The sequence below is a fragment of the Lagopus leucura genome, unplaced genomic scaffold (genome assembly GCF_019238085.1).
Source record: "Lagopus leucura isolate 7727_CA_CO unplaced genomic scaffold, USGS_WTPT01 Super-Scaffold_1, whole genome shotgun sequence".
NCBI classification, from domain to species: domain Eukaryota; kingdom Metazoa; phylum Chordata; class Aves; order Galliformes; family Phasianidae; genus Lagopus; species Lagopus leucura.
In genome coordinates this window covers 5,869,630-5,888,158 of record NW_024962250.1, presented here as the reverse complement: position 1 = coordinate 5,888,158, position 18,529 = coordinate 5,869,630, and the positions used below count along the sequence as shown (strand labels likewise).

At 44.4% G+C, this 18,529-nt stretch overlaps 2 protein-coding genes across 3 annotated transcripts; one reads left to right on the top strand and one right to left on the bottom strand.

Moving 5' to 3' along the window:
* Positions 1 to 39: 39 nt before the first annotated feature.
* On the bottom strand, positions 40 to 7,045 carry KBTBD4 (kelch repeat and BTB domain containing 4). 2 transcript variants are annotated; one of them, XM_042870840.1, is made up of 4 exons: positions 6,950 to 7,045; positions 4,836 to 5,456; positions 2,229 to 2,335; positions 40 to 1,671 (listed from the first exon to the last, which is right to left on the bottom strand). In XM_042870840.1, exons 1-4 carry the CDS (start codon positions 6,966 to 6,968, stop codon positions 811 to 813), a joined length of 1,608 nt encoding a protein of 535 aa, XP_042726774.1. In that variant the 5' UTR covers positions 6,969 to 7,045; the 3' UTR covers positions 40 to 810. The 2 variants fall into 2 exon arrangements, with proteins under 2 accessions (XP_042726774.1, XP_042726781.1); XM_042870847.1 differs by lacking the exon at positions 6,950 to 7,045 and adding an exon at positions 6,744 to 6,827.
* NDUFS3 (NADH:ubiquinone oxidoreductase core subunit S3) lies at positions 6,967 to 11,785 on the top strand. Its single transcript, XM_042862357.1, has 7 exons — positions 6,967 to 7,168; positions 7,259 to 7,396; positions 8,126 to 8,223; positions 8,487 to 8,636; positions 9,780 to 9,905; positions 10,239 to 10,358; positions 11,540 to 11,785. The coding sequence occupies exons 1-7, from the start codon at positions 6,967 to 6,969 to the stop codon at positions 11,705 to 11,707; spliced, it is 1,002 nt and encodes a 333-aa protein (XP_042718291.1). The 3' UTR covers positions 11,708 to 11,785.
* The last annotated feature ends 6,744 nt before the right edge of the window (positions 11,786 to 18,529 follow it).

Sequence of the window (18,529 nt, the reverse complement as noted above, 5' to 3'; positions counted from 1 at the left end):
TGGAAGTCTTTGTAATATTTGCAGCCAATAAAAGAAAACTTTGTCTCAGCAGAGACTTTATTCAGATTCTTACCCAAGGGATTACAGTGCCAACAGAGAGGGGTAGGAGGAAGTGGTCTTAATTCCATCTTTTACCAATAGTATGTTATGGTTACAGGTGGGGATTTCCTGTACAGTAAAGGAAGCCAATGCTCATAAGAACAATCTCCTTCTTTATGCTTGGTGATGACACAGCAATAAGCAAACTCCCAGATTGTTACCACTCCTCTAGGAGAAGTGCCGAATAACGCAACCTACTTGGGGTCAGCTCTGGAATCTGTCTGCTGTAAATATTTCTCCCAGCCTCTCCAGCAGTAGCAACACAGGAACGTTTAAGTGGGGACATCCCTGGAGGACAGACAGCGCAAATCTAACTCTGTGACTGACAGTGGCAGTAACACGTAGTCTCCCAGGCAGTTAAAACTTACCGTCTGTGCCAAGGAGGGTGTCCTCCATCTGCTATAGGATTTGTGGACGGGTTCCAAGCTAAAAAAGCCACTTGCTGTGGTTTGGGCCTCAAACACAAGCAGCTTATCATCAAGGGGATCACAGTAATAGCATTTAGTCCATCTGAAATCTAAGATGCATCAGTTCAGCTTTAATAGTGCTATCTAAAAGACCAGGCCTGTACTTCCTCTGTGCAGATGGGCTCTTTACTGGATGTTGTGAGCTTGTAGTAATTGGGACTGGTGCTGAGGGTGGTGGGTACCTCTGAGCTGCGCAGCAGAACACCATCACTGCCTGTCCTATTACTGGGGCTGTTCTTCCCCATTAGGCCAGGACAAACTGCAGGTTAGTGAGCAGCACTTTGATGCCACTTGTGACTGTTACAACAGAGGTGGCTGGGTTAAGTTTAAAAGTATTTGCATCGCCCTTTTTATAGCGGTCTCGAAAAACGTAGATGCTGCCATTGCAGCTGGCAATCTTCCAGAGGGATGGTACTGAGCTCCAGGCATCTGGCAAGCACAGCCGGGTGAAGCTATCCAGTAAGGGATTATAGCAAAGCAGCGAATCCCCCTCAGCTACAATGAACACCACATCCTTGTGTACAGCAGCATGCATGCGCCCTGCAAAAGGCAGTACGTATGGCTTCACGTGGCATTTCTCTGTGTTGGTATCGTAGCACTGAATAAGCCGAGACGGCTTGGTGAAGAAGTCCAAATCATTTTCCTCCCCGCCCAGCAGGTAAATGACACCATTAAGATTTACACCTGCAGCCCCAGAGACAGCCACTTCCAACTGGCTGGTCTCTGTCCAGACATTGTCTCGTACTCTGTAATATATGACAGCATTAGAGAGAGTGTCTTGCAGAGTTTTGCCCCCCAGGGAGTATATTGCATCCTTGCTTGGCACGGAGACAAGAGTGTGCTGGAGCCGGTCACGGGGCAGAGGGGCACACCATTCCCAGTCTATAGTTGCATTGTTGCATTTCCACATGCGGCGTGGAATGGAGCCACCAACAACGTATAGGTCACTACCATGCTTGCAGGCTGCTGTGATCTGGTGACACAAGCTGTTCTGGCCACTCACACTGATGGAGTCATCATCAGCACAATGCAGAGAGACAGCGAGTGAATGTGTTCGCGATGACTCCTTTCCAATCAGGTAGATGTGAACATTTTCTCCAATCACCTAAGAAACGAGGAATTTGTCAGTCTTAGTAGAACTTGGCCTGTTTACATGAACATCAGTGATGCCTGAGACTGATTTTTATCAGCATTTCCGAACCCACCTACGAGCCTGAGGCATGCACTCTGGTTGCCAAGCCATGCTACCCTAGAGCATGCACTCATATCTGACATAGTAAAGTTATCAACAGACTTCACTGGAATCTTTGTGGCTGCAGTCGAGTGAAGGGATGGTGCCATCGCTGATGGAGTAACTATTACAAAGAGAATGCCAAACTAAAATTTCTCAATGGTCTTTCAAACAACTGAGCATCTGCTAAAGGGAGTTACTTATGACAATGCTCTAACCATCAGTGAAAGCTACCTCAGGTTAAAATTAATAAAAAAAAAAAGCAGTCAGTGGGGCTGCTAGTTATAACAATGAAAGTATTCCTCATGCAAACACAATGAACTTCAATGGCATTTGTGTTGTAACTTTCAATCGCACCTGTGGGCAGAATATACCCTGCCTTGAGAAGTGCAGAATTACTAAACAGCCTAGAAAAAAAGGCCTTTTTATACCTTCAGACTTGATCGCAGAGTCTCTGAAAAGCCTGCACGCTCCTCCTTGTTGAAGTTGATCCAGGTTTCTATGGCAGCTGTTGGATTCTGAGAACATGGAACACCATCTGTGGTTTGGGGACAGAAAGAAATTTATGGTATCTAGACATAGGTACCAAAGAACATCTTTTCCTGCAACTCCTTCACCCCCTCCCACAACAAGCCCTACCTTCTAGAGAAAGGAAAAGGAAAAAAAAATACAGAAGTTTATACATTTGGGCAGGTATGATCAGTAATGCCAGCCTAGCAACTACAATGAAGTTTCCTTGTTCAAGTAGCAGGAGATAGAGCTGGCAAATCTAAAGCATTTTACATAGATTTGGACAAGAACTTATGTCTAAGAGGAAGAGAGCAGGGAAGAGGCTCTATGTTGTTTTGTGACTGTGAAAAGCATTATCTTAATTAAGCATTTAGGCATAAAAATTCTCTTATTTAAAATTCTCAGCATTTGCATTTCTTGAATCACTGACTGGTCCTAGAAACTCATCAAGCAAAGGTCATCTGCAGGAACTGTTCAGTCTTGAGGGTCAGCTCTCTGACAGCGTACAGAGAACATCTCTGTCATTGCTATCCTGTTAACATTTGGAAATCCCCTGTGAGCTGCTATAGCTTTCTTTAGCAGTGTGACACTGAGCGTAACAGACTGCATCAGATTTCTACCAGTTTCCAGGCATAACTAAAAGTTTGTTACGCTGCGGACTACTGCATCATTACCATCAATACAGTACTTAGAAAGTATCTCCTTGTAGTCTGAAAGTCAGCTAGCTGCTCTAACACTCACTATTAAGTCTGCGTTCATCAAGAGGATTCCCTTTTAAAGGCTCCTCTCACTTTGCAATTTGCTCTCACAACAAACCCTGAATTCAGCCATGCTGAAGGCATCCTACAAATTCCAACTAAATCTTTTTCTCCCCACTGAAAGGATTGAGGAAAAGGGAGGAAGAAAAGCAGGTAATTTTTCTCTATTCAACAGTAAAAAAAGCATTTCTGTGAGCTATCTGTTGGATGTAGTGGTTAAATGGAAAAACTTGGATTTTAAAACTGATCATGGGACACGATAAAAGGTAAGCTTAACAACTTACTATCTAATGACTTTTTTTTTAATCCTTGCTAGTAATAACTAATATTTAATTGCACACTGACTACACAAAGAAGCAGCAATTGCAAAAGTTCTTCCCTACCAGCAGTGAAAGTGTATTTCAGCTCTTAATCCATTTTCATGAGCTAAGTTTAACCATGAAAACTGAGTGACATGAATCTATATATGAAAATAAATGACATGGAAAAAAAATTCTTAAGCAATTATTTTACTTCAGGACCACAAACACTAAAGGTCATAGTCCTTTGAACTACGATTACTATGTGAAATCATTATAAGGAAGGGTTAAAGGGTGATCGACCTCTATAGCTTTACTTCAGAACTTTAGTATTTTGTTTTTAATGAAGTCACAACTTAAGTCTAAAAATTGTAGCTAGGGATAGTTACCAAAACTGCCCTACTTTTATCATCGTTTTTGAGCTCTCAGTACATTTTCTGAACTGGTCTTTGACTCTGAATTCCTTTAACTGCAAAATAAATACTGCAGTACTGCATTGCAACATGTGTAAAGACTCAACGTTAGAGGATACTTTAAGTCTTACCACACAGATTTGTTAGTATTTCAAAGAAGCCAATCATGGTAGGTGTATTGTTATATCAGCACACAAAACATTGACACACAAAGTATATTATTTTACTTGTTTACAGAGTTATTTTCTAAATAAAGCAAGAAAGAGAATCTCTGAGGATCCAAGTCCAACACATTTGAATGTATGAGCTTCTTTTCTGTTCCTGCTTCCTCTAACAGTGATATGCAACTGTACAAAAATTGAGTTGTGACTGAAGCATCAGGAAAAAGCTTTAATGTACTGCCTGTACCTATGAGGGCAGCAGAGAATCTTTAAGGACTGGTGTCGAATGAAGTAAGTTGTTACTGTGCTGACACACCCTTCACAACACTAGGTCACTGCATCCATTACATTTACATTACAGGTAATTACTGTATTACCTAAGATGTTACAATGCCTCTGTGTCAGTCAGCTGAGTGTCTAGCCTTAATAATCCTAGTAATTATATAAAATTGTTAATAACACTAACAGAATCTACAAACATGGCCTGTGTGTTCAAGCCTTACAAATGTTGACTTGTTGCACTGTAATGTTAAATGACGAAGAATTAAAACAAAAACATGCTCATAAGATGTTTATTTTGTAAGGCTTATTGGTTTTATTTTTAACGCAAACAAAAATAAACGATGTTGAACGTTACTAAGTGATGTTTAAAAACCTGGAATACTTTCAGGCTGTTGACTTTTTTTATAGCGTAGATCCTTCATTTCCACTGACAGTTTATGGTGGAATTTTTTTCTGATTAAATTATCCAGACTGTTTTGCATTGCTTAGCTAAGCCTCTGAATAGGCAGTGATTATGAAAGCTTGTATCTTTCCATCTGTTTTATCCCCGCTAGACTCTCAGACTCAAAGCCTCTTCCCATATGCAGGTCATGGCTGGCCTCCAGAACTCCTTACCTGTAAGGATGTCTGTCAGTAGGCGAAGAGGTAGGTGCAGGAACTCTTCCGTGTCTTGCAGCTGAGACAAATGTGACTTTGCACAGTGTTTGGCAGCCGTGTAGAGCTCCATGTCACTGTGCTGGTCTGCCAGCCACATCACCTGCAGACAGTTCCTGACCTGCACCGTACGGGCCAGAAAACGGGAACATTCTTCAAAAAGGGCAGTCAGCTGGTACATATCTGCCACTTCATAGGTTTCCTGCAACTCCTCGGCCCTCAGCTTTACAGTCCCATGGTAAATATAGTCCACAAGGAGCTGAAAGACACTCTCGCTAACGTCCTGCAGCTCTATCACCCGGTTGTGAGCCTCCTTCAGGTTAGAAGTGAACATGGAACGAAAAAAGCAGCTCTGAGCTGAGAGGACCAAACGGTGCAGCTGGAATTCTTTGCCTTCCACTGATATTGTAACGTCAGCAAAAAGCTCATCCTCCAAACATAATTTCATAATTCCCTGGGCCACACGGCCTGAGTGCGAGCGGTCAGTGAAGGTGTAGTTAACAAAGTAGTTCTCTTCAGCAGAGGAGCCTCCAGTCTCTTCCGATGAGTCCATGGTGCCACACAGATCAGACCTCCAGCAATCTGTGAAATCACAATTATTATAAGGCTTTCTCCCTCCACTAACAAGATTATGCAATCTTTCGGGATACAGGGAAAACCAAGCGTGTTGGTAAGCAGCCAGCATATTTCAGAGACCGAACATAAATAGCACAGCCAGAAGCTTCTGCTGGAGTTTCAGAAACTAAAACAACTGAAACAAATTAGAAGTTGGCACGATTAAAATTGTAATATAGACCAAACTTCCAGTGAGCACAGCATCCCAGCAGAATCAGAAAATTTGCATATCTTTCCACAACTCATTTCACTGACACAAAGAAATACTTGCAAAGCCAGGGAAAGTGACACTACTGCAGCTGGGCTAGGTGGGACAGAAAGGGGTTAAAGTATTGTACTGCAAAGAGCAGAGTTAATTAGCATCCAAAAACAATGTGACGAAATTTTTGCAGTGCACCACGTAATGTGATTTTGTTTTCACCAAAAAGTCTGCCAGACACAACTACCAGTCCTTCAAGCTAACTACATGAGGTAACTGATGGCCACGTTGTGTGGCCACAGATTTTCAGCATGCAAAATAACTTGCTACATGCTTTTAGTCACCGTTTCCCAAGTGACAAGGAGAACTCAGTCTGCAATACTGCTGAGTAGGCAACGGAGACAACTGGGAGTGTTGTGGGTTGAAGAAGCTTCAGACCCAGCTAAGGATTGCTGTGGGAAAGAGGCTTTTCTTTAACACAGCTCCTGGCAGCATTAAGAACAGAGGCCTGCTTGCATTCCCTCTAGTTCTACACCTCAACTATCCAACTATGGTGACTGAAAGCAAAACTGAACTGATTAATACTGAACATGATTTCCAATACATAGTTTCTCAAATATGTGACTTCTCTGCAGGAGGTTAATGGTTACTTTCCCATGCCTTCAAACACGCATGTTCCTGCAGCAGCTCTGCTGGTGCAGGACAGCTCCTAATTCCTCACTCAGGCTTTGCTCACTGGTGGCAGTTCCTCCACCTCACGGGCTGGACAGGTCCCGCCATCCCGAACGGTCCGTCTTAAGTACGACCTCTTTGTTCCACGGCATTCTCGGACTGAATCACCATCCATTATGCTGTTCGAGACCGAGGAAACGACCCAGAACCCCTCAGCCCCAAGCTCCCAGCTTTAGCAGGTACGAGCCCGTCCCGCAGAGCTCCTAGTCCGGCACCCAAAAGCCGCAGCCCCAAAACCCACGTCACGAGCGGCTGCCCACAGCCCACGCAGCTCCCGAGGGCTGGGGCCGCGTCACGGGGAAGCGTCAGCAACGGCTACAGACCACGACGAAGGACGTGGGATTTACAGCAGACGCCTCAGAAAGCAAACGGAAAGGCCGATCCTCGGAAAGCTGATGGGCACGCAGCGCACAGGACGGCCTCCGGGCGGTGAGCGCGGCGCTGCGGCACTCCGCACCCGAGCCCCCCCGCCTTCCCCTCCGCGCAGCGCAGCAGGCCCCAGCCCCACTCCGCCCGGCGCGACACCCACCTGCGGCGCCTCCCTTCATGCCGCCGCCCCGGAGCCTCCCTCCACCTTCGCCTTCGCCGCCCCGGGGTGCCCCAGCGGCTCCCCCGCGCCCCTCACCCTGCGCCAGGCGCCGCCAGGCACTCGCCACTTCCGGCCTCCACCCGGAAGCGCCGCTGAGAAGTCCCTGCGCGCTTCCGGCTCCCGGGGGAAGCTCGGTGGCGGCGAGTTCTTCCGCTTCCGGTCCGTGCCCTTGCCCGTCCGTGCGGCGGCGGCGGGATGTTGGCGGCGGCGGCGCGGGGCCTGGTGCGGGCCGCGCGGCGAGGTGAGGATGGGCGGGCGGTGTTCGGTGGCAGCTCGGGGCGCCGCGACCCTCACGCGTGTTCATTCTGTCCTCAGCTGGTGCGGGCCCGGCAGCGGCGGCGGCGGCGCAGACCCGGCTGGCGGGGGGCTCAGCCGCGGAGACGCGCCGTAAGTGAAGCGGGAAGTGCGGCGGGAGGGGCCTTTTGTTTTCGGAGGGCTTCGTTCGCGTTGTCCCGGATCCGAGCGCAGTTAGCGGCTTCCCGGGAACCGAGATGTTGGGCAGGAAGGTGAGGGTGCCCTCCTGCCTCTTCTTTCTGGCCACGCTAACGTGCTTGTGGCTCCTCGTCTAGGCTGGAAAAGAACTACGAAACCACCAAGCCCGACTATCTATCTGGCCTTTTGACCCCCACCACTAAGCCACGTCCTGCACTGCCACATCTGCACATGTCTGAGATGCCCCCAGGGATGAGGTCTCCACTGCCTCCCTGGCAGCCCGCTCCAATGCCCAACCCCCCCTTCCATGAGCAAGTTTGTCCTCGTACCTAATCTAAACCTCCTCTGCTGCAACTTGAGGCTCTTTTCTCACATCTTATTACTTATCACACAAGAAAGGTGATCGCCAACGTTCCTCTCAGGTAGCTCAGAGGAGGTCTCCCCTCAGCCGTTTGTTCCCCAGATGTTATTTTTGTGACAGTGAACTCTGCACTCCGCTATGCACGTATTGTATATTTAGCTTCAGGTTTACCATAAGTAAGCTCTGTAGGATGCCTGAATCTGCCTGGCTTCTGAAAGAGCTGCTCAGAGATTGAGAGTGATTAAAGGGATTTTTAAGGACGTGATGAATGTTGCTACTCTTTCTGTGGCTTGCCCTGCTGTATAATCTGTTGTTCTCCATAGCTACTGTCAGACCAAAAAATGAAGTAGAACAGAAGCAGCTCTGTGCATTTGGGGAGTATGTGGCTGAGATCCTGCCCAAGTATATCCAGCAAGCACAGGTAGGTGCTGCTCAAGAAATTGTTCTTGCTGGGAGGCAAGGGACTGCATGAACACACTGCTTCTTGTTAGATGTCAAAAGTTGTTGTGTGGGAGGGAGCTTGTCAGAATTACACAAAAATTACAACTACTATTGAGCCACTTTCTCTGATGTCATTGTGTCTGCTGTACCATATGCTCTCTTTGTATGATGTCCTGCTGGATTCTGTGCAGTGTTCACTTTTACTAGCATGTGTGCTAGTTCCCTTTCCATCCTTTTCATCAGGTGACCTGTTTCAATGAGTTGGAGCTTCTGATCCATCCAGATGGGATTATTCCAGTTCTGACCTTCCTTCGAGATCATACTAATGCTCAGTTCAAGTCCTTGGCTGACTTGACTGCTGTTGATGTCCCATCTCGGCAGTACCGCTTCGAGGTAAGAACTGCTCTAAGACATCAAACTCACAGAGTTTCACAGGTGCTAATGGTTGTGGGTGCTGTTGCAGCTAGAACTGCATTTTTTACTTCACAAAAATAAAAATCCATTCTGAAGTGCAGGGTTTGTTTAACCTGTTGATTATGGAAGTAGTAGTAGAACTGATACTGCATGAATTCCTAGCTTGGCTTTCCTGTTCTGTTCTAGAACAAGCTAGAAGTCTTTTTGCAGGGTGTGGTAGTAGTGGTTGGTTTTCTGCTTGTTTGTTTTGCTTTGTTTTTACAAAAATGTCCAGAGCCTTCTTTCTGCTAAATACATACTGGTACTCTTCCTTATTCTGCCTGGATCCATCTGCTGCTGTTGACACAGCCAATCATGATTTGCCCTAAAATTCCACCAGTCTTCTTCTCCTTAACAATTTTCTAAAAAAGGACAAACTTCAATAGTTTTAAAAACATCTTCTGACATCAGGACCTATTTGAAGGAGTTTAGATACTCAGCATATTGCCTTCTCACCTAGTACTAGAAAGCTCTGTTCAATTTATTGTAGTTTACCCTAGGAAAAGGTACAGTATAAAAGCAAAAAATTCTGGGTCACTGGTTGTAGGAGGCTGCCTCCTTATTGATGAAGATGTCCTTCTTCCTTTGTCCAATTTGGGCAGATCATCCTTCAAATGGGAGAAGCGATGTGGTTTAATTCCCAGCAAGTTACAAGGAAAAGGAAAAGTAGCTAATTTATTTTTCCTCTTTTGTTTATCTTGTGGTAACAAATTTATGTTCCAATTGGATCACTGAATACTGAGAGTAATTGGTAGCCATTTTCTTTGTGACAGTCTATTGTCATATGTTTTCATTCCTCCAGTATTCTCTTTCTTTAAGATTTAGTGTTCCTCTTCAACTGTTTTTCAACAACTGACATTTTATAAATCCCACATGCTTTTTGTTACACTTCTAAGAAAGAGATAATGTATTGGAGCCTCAGTTACAGTGCCTTTCAGTGCACAGCTCCTAAGAGCTGAACGTGATTTTGCTGAAAAGGAATATTTGAAATAGGCTTAATGTATCTTTGCTCAGCCTGTCTTGTATTGCTTAGAGACCTTCAAAGTCCATACAAGCCCAATGCCTTCTTGTATTCTGCTTCAGATTGTTTACAATCTCCTGTCTCTGCGATTCAACAGTCGGATCCGTGTGAAAACATACACTGATGAGCTGACACCTATTGATTCAGCAGTGTCTGTGCACAAAGCAGCAAACTGGTATGAAAGAGAGGTGAGTGCCAGCATACTTGGGAGCAGTCTCTTTTGAGGGGGGCTGTGTTTTCCTGATAAAACTTGAATAGGGGGAAAAAAAAGGTGTTTGGTTTGTTTTTGTTTAGTTCTTTTATGACTTGCACTGGTAGTACACAAAACCAGGCAAGTAACTGAAATTCTGTGGATATAATAACGAAGTATTTGTTCAAAGTAAGAGGAGCCTTTGTTAGCAGGACTTGTTTGTTTTCATGGTTGGATTGACCTTTCCAGGTGAGGTGGGGAATCGTGGACGTGCTAGAGAGGTTAGAATGGAGACAGACTGTCTAATTCAACTTGTCTCCCTTTCATTTAGGTTTGGGACATGTATGGTGTTTTCTTTGCCAACCATCCTGATCTAAGGAGAATCCTCACAGACTACGGGTTTGAAGGCCATCCTTTCCGGAAGGACTTTCCACTCTCTGGTTATGTAGAGGTAGGAGATGCATTTGTGTCTGCAGTTATAAAATCTCTCTAATATTCTTATCTGAGTTTCAATGCGGAAATGCAATTGCTTTATAATCTTTCATCTAAAAGGGAGCTAAAGACATTTAACTGGTGTGCATTCTAGCAAGCTGTACATATCTCCAGCATTTGAAGTCATCATATATATCATCTGCAATAAGGCAGCCTAAAGATAGGAACACTGAGCAATTTTAATGTGCAGTGTGCCACAGACACTTCTTGGACAGAGAAAGTGCTTCTGCTTTTAGCATGAAACTTTCTACTGAAAAGCTATTTATGCCTATGGAAGTAAATGACAAAACAGATATTTCTGCACCTGGAACTCTGCTTTGTGGAGTTTTAGTTTTAAATTTAAGTTACAGAACTAGAGTTCAACTGACTTCATTCATCAAGCATTTACTATTGTGTGCTAAATCACGAGTGAAATGAGTGTATCTGGTTATCTGCTTAGTTTCAAAGTATCTGTTTTCGCAGAAGCATTTGTATTTGGTGCAGTTCTGAGGCTGAGCTGAGTCTCAAGAAGAGACAGTGAGGTTCTGCAGGCAACAGGTGGTTTTAAGAAAATAGAAATAGCACAGTCCTGTAAGTGATGAGCAGGCAGCAGATTTGGAGATCTGGATTGACATAGTAAGGATAAATCAGTCCAGTCTAGTATTCACCTACCCTTGCCCTGTGTTCCAAATATTATGCTAAGAAGCACAACTGAAACCAAACAAGCTGACATGATGGCAATTCACAGATACTCATGAGAGTAGTACCCGCATACAGTGGTGTGGATAGACCACCTTACTGCAATGACTCAGGAGAACTTCCTTTGCCATATGGCAAACTAAACACATTGTTCTATGTAAACTTTGTGTGGACTGCAGGCTAGGTACTCCTAATTCAGAGTGGCCACACACCTTAGGTGCGTGGTAGCAGAAAGGAGGGTATTTTTGGAGAGTACAGAGGTCCCAGTCTCATTTGGAGGTCTCCTCTTTGGGATTTAGGAGAACTGAAGCTGGGGCAGAGGCCTGTGCTTTATCCCATCCATGGCATAAAAACCAAGGGCTACTTGTACTGGAGGCTGATCTTGGTCATAACCATTTACATCCAGTGGCAGAGGCGACAGTGGGGGCTGTATGAAAATGATTGTCCTTTGCTGTGCTCTAGGTGCGGTATGACGATGAAGTGAAACGAGTAGTGGCAGAACCTGTGGAACTGTCTCAGGAATTCCGCAAGTTTGATCTGAATAGCCCTTGGGAGGCATTTCCTGCTTATCGTGCACCTCCAGAACCCCTGAAAATAGAACCTGGAGCCAAGAAGGAAGATGCAAAATAGCAGCAGAATGGAGCGGGTGCATGGCACCATCCTTTCTGTTCGAATGTAATATTTATAGTAATAAAAGTTGTTATGAGACTCTTGCCTGTCACGATCACATAAATTGTTGTTTTCAACCCAGATGAAAAACTAAGGATGAAGTATGTTAATTTACAGTCCTGATGCTCTAACTTTGAGCTCTAAGATCCTAGGTTTGTCTTTTTTGCTTGGAAATTGAATGGAGTTGCTTTAGATACGCTACTTTTGTTGCTGTCCCTGGAAGTGTAAGTCATAACCTGAGCACTTACTAGTGCAAACTTCAGGAGACTTCTGAGATGGCTGTGCAGCTTCAATAAGAGGAATGTCTCAGCTCTACAATGGGCTCTGGGAAGACCATAGATGCAGCAAACACAGAGAGCTAGTGTATGGTCATGATTCTAAACCAACTGTTATTAGGACAACACAAGAAGCACTTGAATTCAGACTATAAAGACTGGAAATAGCTGCACTGTCTCTGGAACTTGGTCTGTGTTCTGCTGGCAGGTAACCTCTCATGTGCTTCTGCATACCAGCTTTTCCTTCAGGGTTCAGCAGCCTTTACTTTTTCTGGCTTCTTCAGACTGTGGTTTTCCCTGCAGCTGAAATATTTCTCGTCCCTTCTCTTGTAGAAGAAAGTGTGTGCATCTTTGTCACCTTTCCAATTATTCTCAGCTCTGTGACATAATAGCATTACCACTATCTTTACTGTTGTGGAAAATCTCAGCTCTCCAAAAAAAAAAAAAAAAATTATTGTAGCTTTTGTCCACCCACCAGCTGTTGGTATTACATCACAGCAGTCATCAATTAATAATGTCTGTTGTTCATAGTCCAGAAAATACATAACATTTCTGCACCAGAAAGCTGACTGACCTCATTAAGCTCTCAAATATATTGTGTAAGAATTTCATAAAGTAATTCACAAACTGTTTGTAGAGATTATCTGAATCATCCCAGTACCACTTCAGGGCTTTTTAAATTCTTAGATCACTAAACAAGGTGAGGCTAGATAAGGCCCTGGGCAACCTAATCTAGCTGTGGTGCCCTTTTGATTGCAGGGGAGTTGGTCTAGATGGCCTTCAGAGGTCCCCTCCAACTCTAAGGATGCTCCAATTCCATAAACAAAACAGGAGCTGGGAAAGTCAGAGTATGGGACAGAGACAGGAATAGAAATGATAAATTCACTTAAGGGAAAAAAAAAAAAAGATAGTAACACAACTAGAATGTGGCCTGTTTGCAAGAAGAGCTGGGCTGTATGGTAAGAATCAGGTTCCAAATTTGTTTACACCCTAGCTTTGTAAGAATGGATTTCTTAAGTTCTTTTTTCTTCCTTAATTTGTTTCAGGCTGTTGTGGCCAGCAGTGTTTGGGATATGACTCAGAACAGCATTCTCTAATTAAGACTGGTAGCATTTGCCATTATTATTAAAAATTAGACATCTTTATAGGCAGAAAAATGGAGAAAGAAACAGAAGTCAGCAGAACTTTGTGTTTTAAATAACTTCTGGGTCCCCTTAGGATCTGCCAGTGTTTGAATTGATTAAATAGGAAATGTACTTTTAATCATTTCTACAATATATTCCACAGCTGGTTCTATTTTCTGTTGCACCAGCTCTTTTGCATTGTGATGCTCATTGCCCAAGACAGAAGTGTATAACACTACTTCTGCCACTGTGAAAGATATTAATGAAGAGCATTTTTCCCCCCACTATGGTCTTTATTACCCATCTCAAGATGCTTGAAGCACCATAACATGACTTATGATGTATTCACAAAAATACTATTTCCCAGTATGATAGGTCAGAAGAGTGACAGTAACTAAAACAGAAGGAAAAGCCACTGAAGATGCTTGTGCAGAGGGAGAATTTGATTGACAGCATCACACAGTGCACTGTCAAGTTAGACAAAATGCAGCATTTGCTAACGAATACACAGAGTCCAAGCAGCCAGCCCTGTAGGGACAAGCATTGGCTCCAGCAGGTCTTTAATATGTGAAATATTTGCTAATGGACCCAAATATCTTCTAATTAGAGAAGTCTTGGAGCTCATAAAGAGTGCAGTTTACTCACCCAGACACATTGTCCCAGGAGACAGGAGGTTACACAACCTCACAAAGTACTGCCAATGTTGGCACACCACCTACACTGTTTCTGAGCCCCAGGGGCCATGCTTTCATAGGAACCTGCTTGCTCCGGGGTCCTTGTGGCTGGTGGGCGCTTGCTTCACACTGGGCAAGGCTGTTGTCAGCACGGTCAGACACAATGTTGTCTTCTAAATCCTCTGTCACTGCCTCGATGAGGCTGCCAGCTCATTTGCCTGCACAGGATATTCCAAACGTAGGAGGATGTTGGATGAGACATATGTGCAGTAGCTGACAGAGAGATGTCCTAATCAGAGGAGACATTTTCTTGTAACAGAGCTGAATAGAGTTTAGGTGATGATTCACAGTCACCATCTTGAGCTTCCTCAGCTGAGTATGTTTTATTGGTGTTTTCCAGAACTTTGGCATTTCTCCCTATAGCCATGCAAGCAGTCTCTCCTCACTGCTGATGGGACTGTTGATGCATTAGGGCATCCACCTCCACCACAGCCACACAGTCTGTATGGGTCCTGGTGATTGATATTCAGGCAGAAAAAAAAACAAAAACAAGGCAGGGATTTCAGCTGGGCCTTGGAGTCTTTCAGAGCAGAAATTACAGGACTACTGAAGGACTGGCTAGGTGACATCACACCTCACATTACTGCACCCTATCACATCTGCCTCATGTTATGTGAGGGCCCCATTCCATCTCTTTTGTATAGGCTGCACCTGATTATAGACAATGCTTTACTCAACCTTGTTACGCTTCTTCCTTCCTGTGACTCACAGTATCACCTACCCACAAGCCACATATCTCCTCCCTTTCATTCTTAGCTTTCTCTTTCTCCTCATCTTCTTCCCGAGCACCTGCTGGATAGGCCTGAGGCAAGAGCTGAAACTAGGACTAGGAGGAATGCCTTCAAGCTGCACCAGGGGAGATTTGGGCTGGATGTTAGGAAATACTACTTCTCCAAAAGAGTAGTCAGGTACTGGAATGGGCTGCCCAGGGGGGTGGTGGAGTCACCAACCCTAGAGATGTTCAAGGAAGAACATTTGGACGTTGTGTTGAGGGACACAGTTTAGTGAGAACCATTGGTGATGGGTGTATTGTTGGACTGGATGATCTTGCAGGTCTTCTCCAACCTTGGTGTTCCTCTGATTCTGAGATCTCCCCAAGTTGTGGGTGAGACATGAAGCAAGAGATTCCTCCGGTTTCTAAGCAAAGTTTTGCTTTCAAGATGCTACCTAACTCTTTACAGTCTCATCTCAAAGAAACCTCCCTTCCAAAGAGGCTCTTCTGGTGCTGCATTAAGCAGACCTTAAGCCTTCTGATGCTTCTCTACACCACATACGTATCAAAGTACAACCTATGCAACAAGATGCTTGCCCCACCATACAGATGTAATCTGCAATGGGAAAAAGCAGCAACAGAAATCCATAGCGCTAAGAGGATGAGTAGCTTCAGCTGTACAAGCACTGCTATGTTTGTGTTCACAACTGAAGAAAAAGGGAGAAAAAAAAAAAAAAAGAAAAAAAAAAATCACAAAGACCCAACACAGTGCAAAAGAAAAGGCCTGTATGAACACTAATTGTGGATGGAGACAGTAAGTGCACCAATGAACAGATACAAGGTTTGAAGGCTTGCAGGAGTCTGTATAACGCAAGATGCAGAGGAATTCTTCCCAACAGGTACCATCATTTGTAACTTTGGAAAACTAGGTTTGAATGGCTGCTACCTCACTTGTATCTTCCTTTGACAGTTCCTCCCTCTGCTGCACCATCACCTGGTGATGGGCCAACCTTCTGCTGCTTGGAACAAAGTTTGGCTCAACATACAGCCAGCTCCTACAAACTTTGGTCTGTACACAAAGATGGTTGTAATACAACAAAAAGCACAGCAATAATAGCAGAGCAGCAAGATTGTAGGCTACAGCAAGCAAGGGTTCCTGAAATACAACAGCTGTAGACACAAATATACAGAAAAGAAGCTGCTTACCTTCAGAAAGCCTCAAGGACATAGGGAGCTCCTGCAAGATACCCTCACCTCCATTGCCAACCCTTAAATGAGGTCTGGAAGGGGTGGATCCTGGCTCCAGCTTTTCCAGTCACGCAGGGGCATTGCATGCAGCTGAGCTCCCCTGGGTTGGTCCTGCCTCCCCACCAGGTGCTCAATCACTGCTTCAGGCTATTACTTAGTGTTTTTGCTATAAAGGTGAAGGGTCTTGAGGGTAATATGTATAAGGATTATCTGAGGTTATTTGGCTTGTCTGGCTTAGAGAAGTGGAGGCTGAGTGGAGGCCTCATGGCAGCTCTCACAAAGAGAGAAAATGAGCAGCACTGATCTTTTTGGTGACTGTGACAGGACCCAAGACCTGTGTCGGGAGATCAGGTTGGGTATTAGGAAAGGTTCTTCACCAGAGGGTGGTTGGGCACTGAAAAAGTACCACAGGGCAGTGGTAATGGCCCTAAGTTGGAGTTCAAGAAGAGTTTGGACAATGCTCTCAGTCATAGAGCTTGAATTTTGGGTGGTCCTGTGCAGTGAGGAGTAGGACTCAATAATCATTGTGGGACTCTTCCAACTCAGGAAATTCCATGGTTCTATGACTATATCCTTTTTCCCTTTCCCACCTCCCAGATTGAGAAGATCATTGTGTAAATGCCACAGTCAGCCAAGGTGCCCCTGAAGTAATCTGACATTCTGATACTGCTCCTGTGACAGATGGCCTGACCAGAGGGCATGTGGAGGAGCAGCACTGTGCACATTCAGCTGTGAATAGCTGGCAAGGACACAACCCCTCAGGAGGAGCAGATGCACCACCTAACATTGCATTTGCACAGGCAGGGACTATGTTCAACTGTCAGGATCACCTGCTTGCTTCGGAGCACATCCCATATAACTACCGCTGGTTTACAAACACCTAAGGCACATGTTTATCGTAACTGCAGTTGTCTTTCCCTGTGGGATAGTGAGGCAATTCTGCAAAACTCCACCAGCTGAAGGCAACAAACACTACCTATGCTACCACCTCCTACCTGCTGCTGGATCAGTCATCTGAACGCAGTCTATGGGCCTTCTCTCTCCTTCCTCCCACCAATATGACTATCTTTTTGTAGATACTTCAGCTGCATGCAGTTCCTAGGACATATTCCTGTTGACGAGATCAAATATAACTTATGCAGATGTTGGCCAAAGTTCTGGATGACTGCTTTGTCAGGTATTGCAAAACACCACAGATGCATGCTGAAAAGAGGTTATTTCATGTCCCAAAAGATGCAGCGTTGTTGGTTTTTTTGTTTTGTTTTGTTTTGTTTTGTTTATTTGTTTTGGCAAAGTAACTTCTAGACAGTTATGTGAACACAGTGGATTTTAAAGGATTCAGACGGCACATCAACCTCACTGCACAAATGGGACATCAGAGTCTATCTCTTGAGTAGCAGTGCTATTTACAGTTTAGTAAAAGATATCTCATGCCAGAATAAAGGAATGCTAAAGAGGAAGAAGCAGAAAATAATGAAAACTGAAAGAAGCATTGTTTAGCTGTAAGACAGCCAGGGCTGTGACAGAAATACAGGTTTTACTTTGATGCAAATGGGGGGAAAATGGCCCTGGATATTGAGGTCCCCTACTCTCTTAATAAATCTGTGCTTTTTTTCATAGTTGCTGTAAGCCCACATATTGATTGGTCTAGCTGCAGACACTGGAAATTTCAAAAGTCGGGCTGCATGGTTTGCACAATTTGTCTTAATTGTCAATTTATAAAGTGGAAGGTCATCTCATAAACTACCTGGTGACCAAAGCCACTACAAACTGATATTCTCCAACTTGCTGAGAAAAGTATGCACTTCAGCTTCACTTCTTTTCTTTTTTAGGTAGACATATTTCCCCAAAGGACATATTTAACTTGAGTGAGATGGCACTATTACTTAATTATACTTATGACTGATTCGTACGACCCTAACTATGCAAGAACCTGTTGGTGATCCTGGAACAATACTGTGCCATACAGAGTAGCAATACACAACATCCTGAGTGAGGCAGTAACAGAAGTGCAAAGATGTGTACAGCACAGCTATCTTCTGCAAAGGGAATCAGATGAAGTTTCACCTGGGTAATTCTCAACACCTAAAGCAGACCTTGCTCATTGTAACCCAGAAGTCACAGGAGAGGATGATGAGGTGCTAAAGCCTAACTGACTCCAATCCTTGCTGTATACTGAGTATCCTTTCCTGAAGGTTTGCTACAGGGCTGAACAAGTAACATTTCTTCTGCCTGCTTGTATACTTTGGCTGCTACAGCCCTAGAATGAATCTGCCCAGATTGCTGGCCTTATCTGTTTGTGACACTTCTGGACTGTGTGCAGATTTTCAAACTCTGTAAAAGGGAAAACTGAACATGAAGCCAAGGAGTGGAGAAGTTCCATGGAGATGGGATGGCACTGTGCAGAGGAGAAAGGGACCAAGAGGTCCCCCCTTCTTCAGAGGCAATCATGCGTAATGAAAGTTCTTAAAACAAATAGCTGTGTATAATTAATTGCAGTGGAAAATCAGTTTTTGGAAGAGAAGCTTAAATAATTCTGCCAAAACCTTCACATCAAAGTCTTCCAAGTTTCCAAAATACGATGAAAAATATCCTTTGGGGTTAGCAAGTTCAGCTGCAAGGCCCTTCCCAGGGCTGCAGTCATAAACACAGAAAGGCGGATCTATTCTAGCAGAGGCTGTTGGATCAGA

Excerpts from the sequence above, each read along its gene's own strand:
- NDUFS3 (XM_042862357.1), top strand. The coding sequence starts at position 6,967 with ATGCCGCCGCCCCGGAGCCTCCCTCCACCTTCGCCTTCGCCGCCCCGG. Across the intron at positions 7,397-8,125 it reads CTCAGCCGCGGAGACGCGCC|CTACTGTCAGACCAAAAAAT; the intron begins GTAAGTGAAGCG and ends TGTTCTCCATAG. Across the intron at positions 9,906-10,238 it reads CAAACTGGTATGAAAGAGAG|GTTTGGGACATGTATGGTGT; the intron begins GTGAGTGCCAGC and ends CCTTTCATTTAG.
- KBTBD4 (XM_042870840.1), bottom strand. Across the intron at positions 2,336-4,835 it reads ACTGACAGACATCCTTACAG|ATGGTGTTCCATGTTCTCAG; the intron begins GTAAGGAGTTCT and ends CCCAAACCACAG. Across the intron at positions 1,672-2,228 it reads CTCTGCGATCAAGTCTGAAG|GTGATTGGAGAAAATGTTCA; the intron begins GTATAAAAAGGC and ends CTCGTTTCTTAG.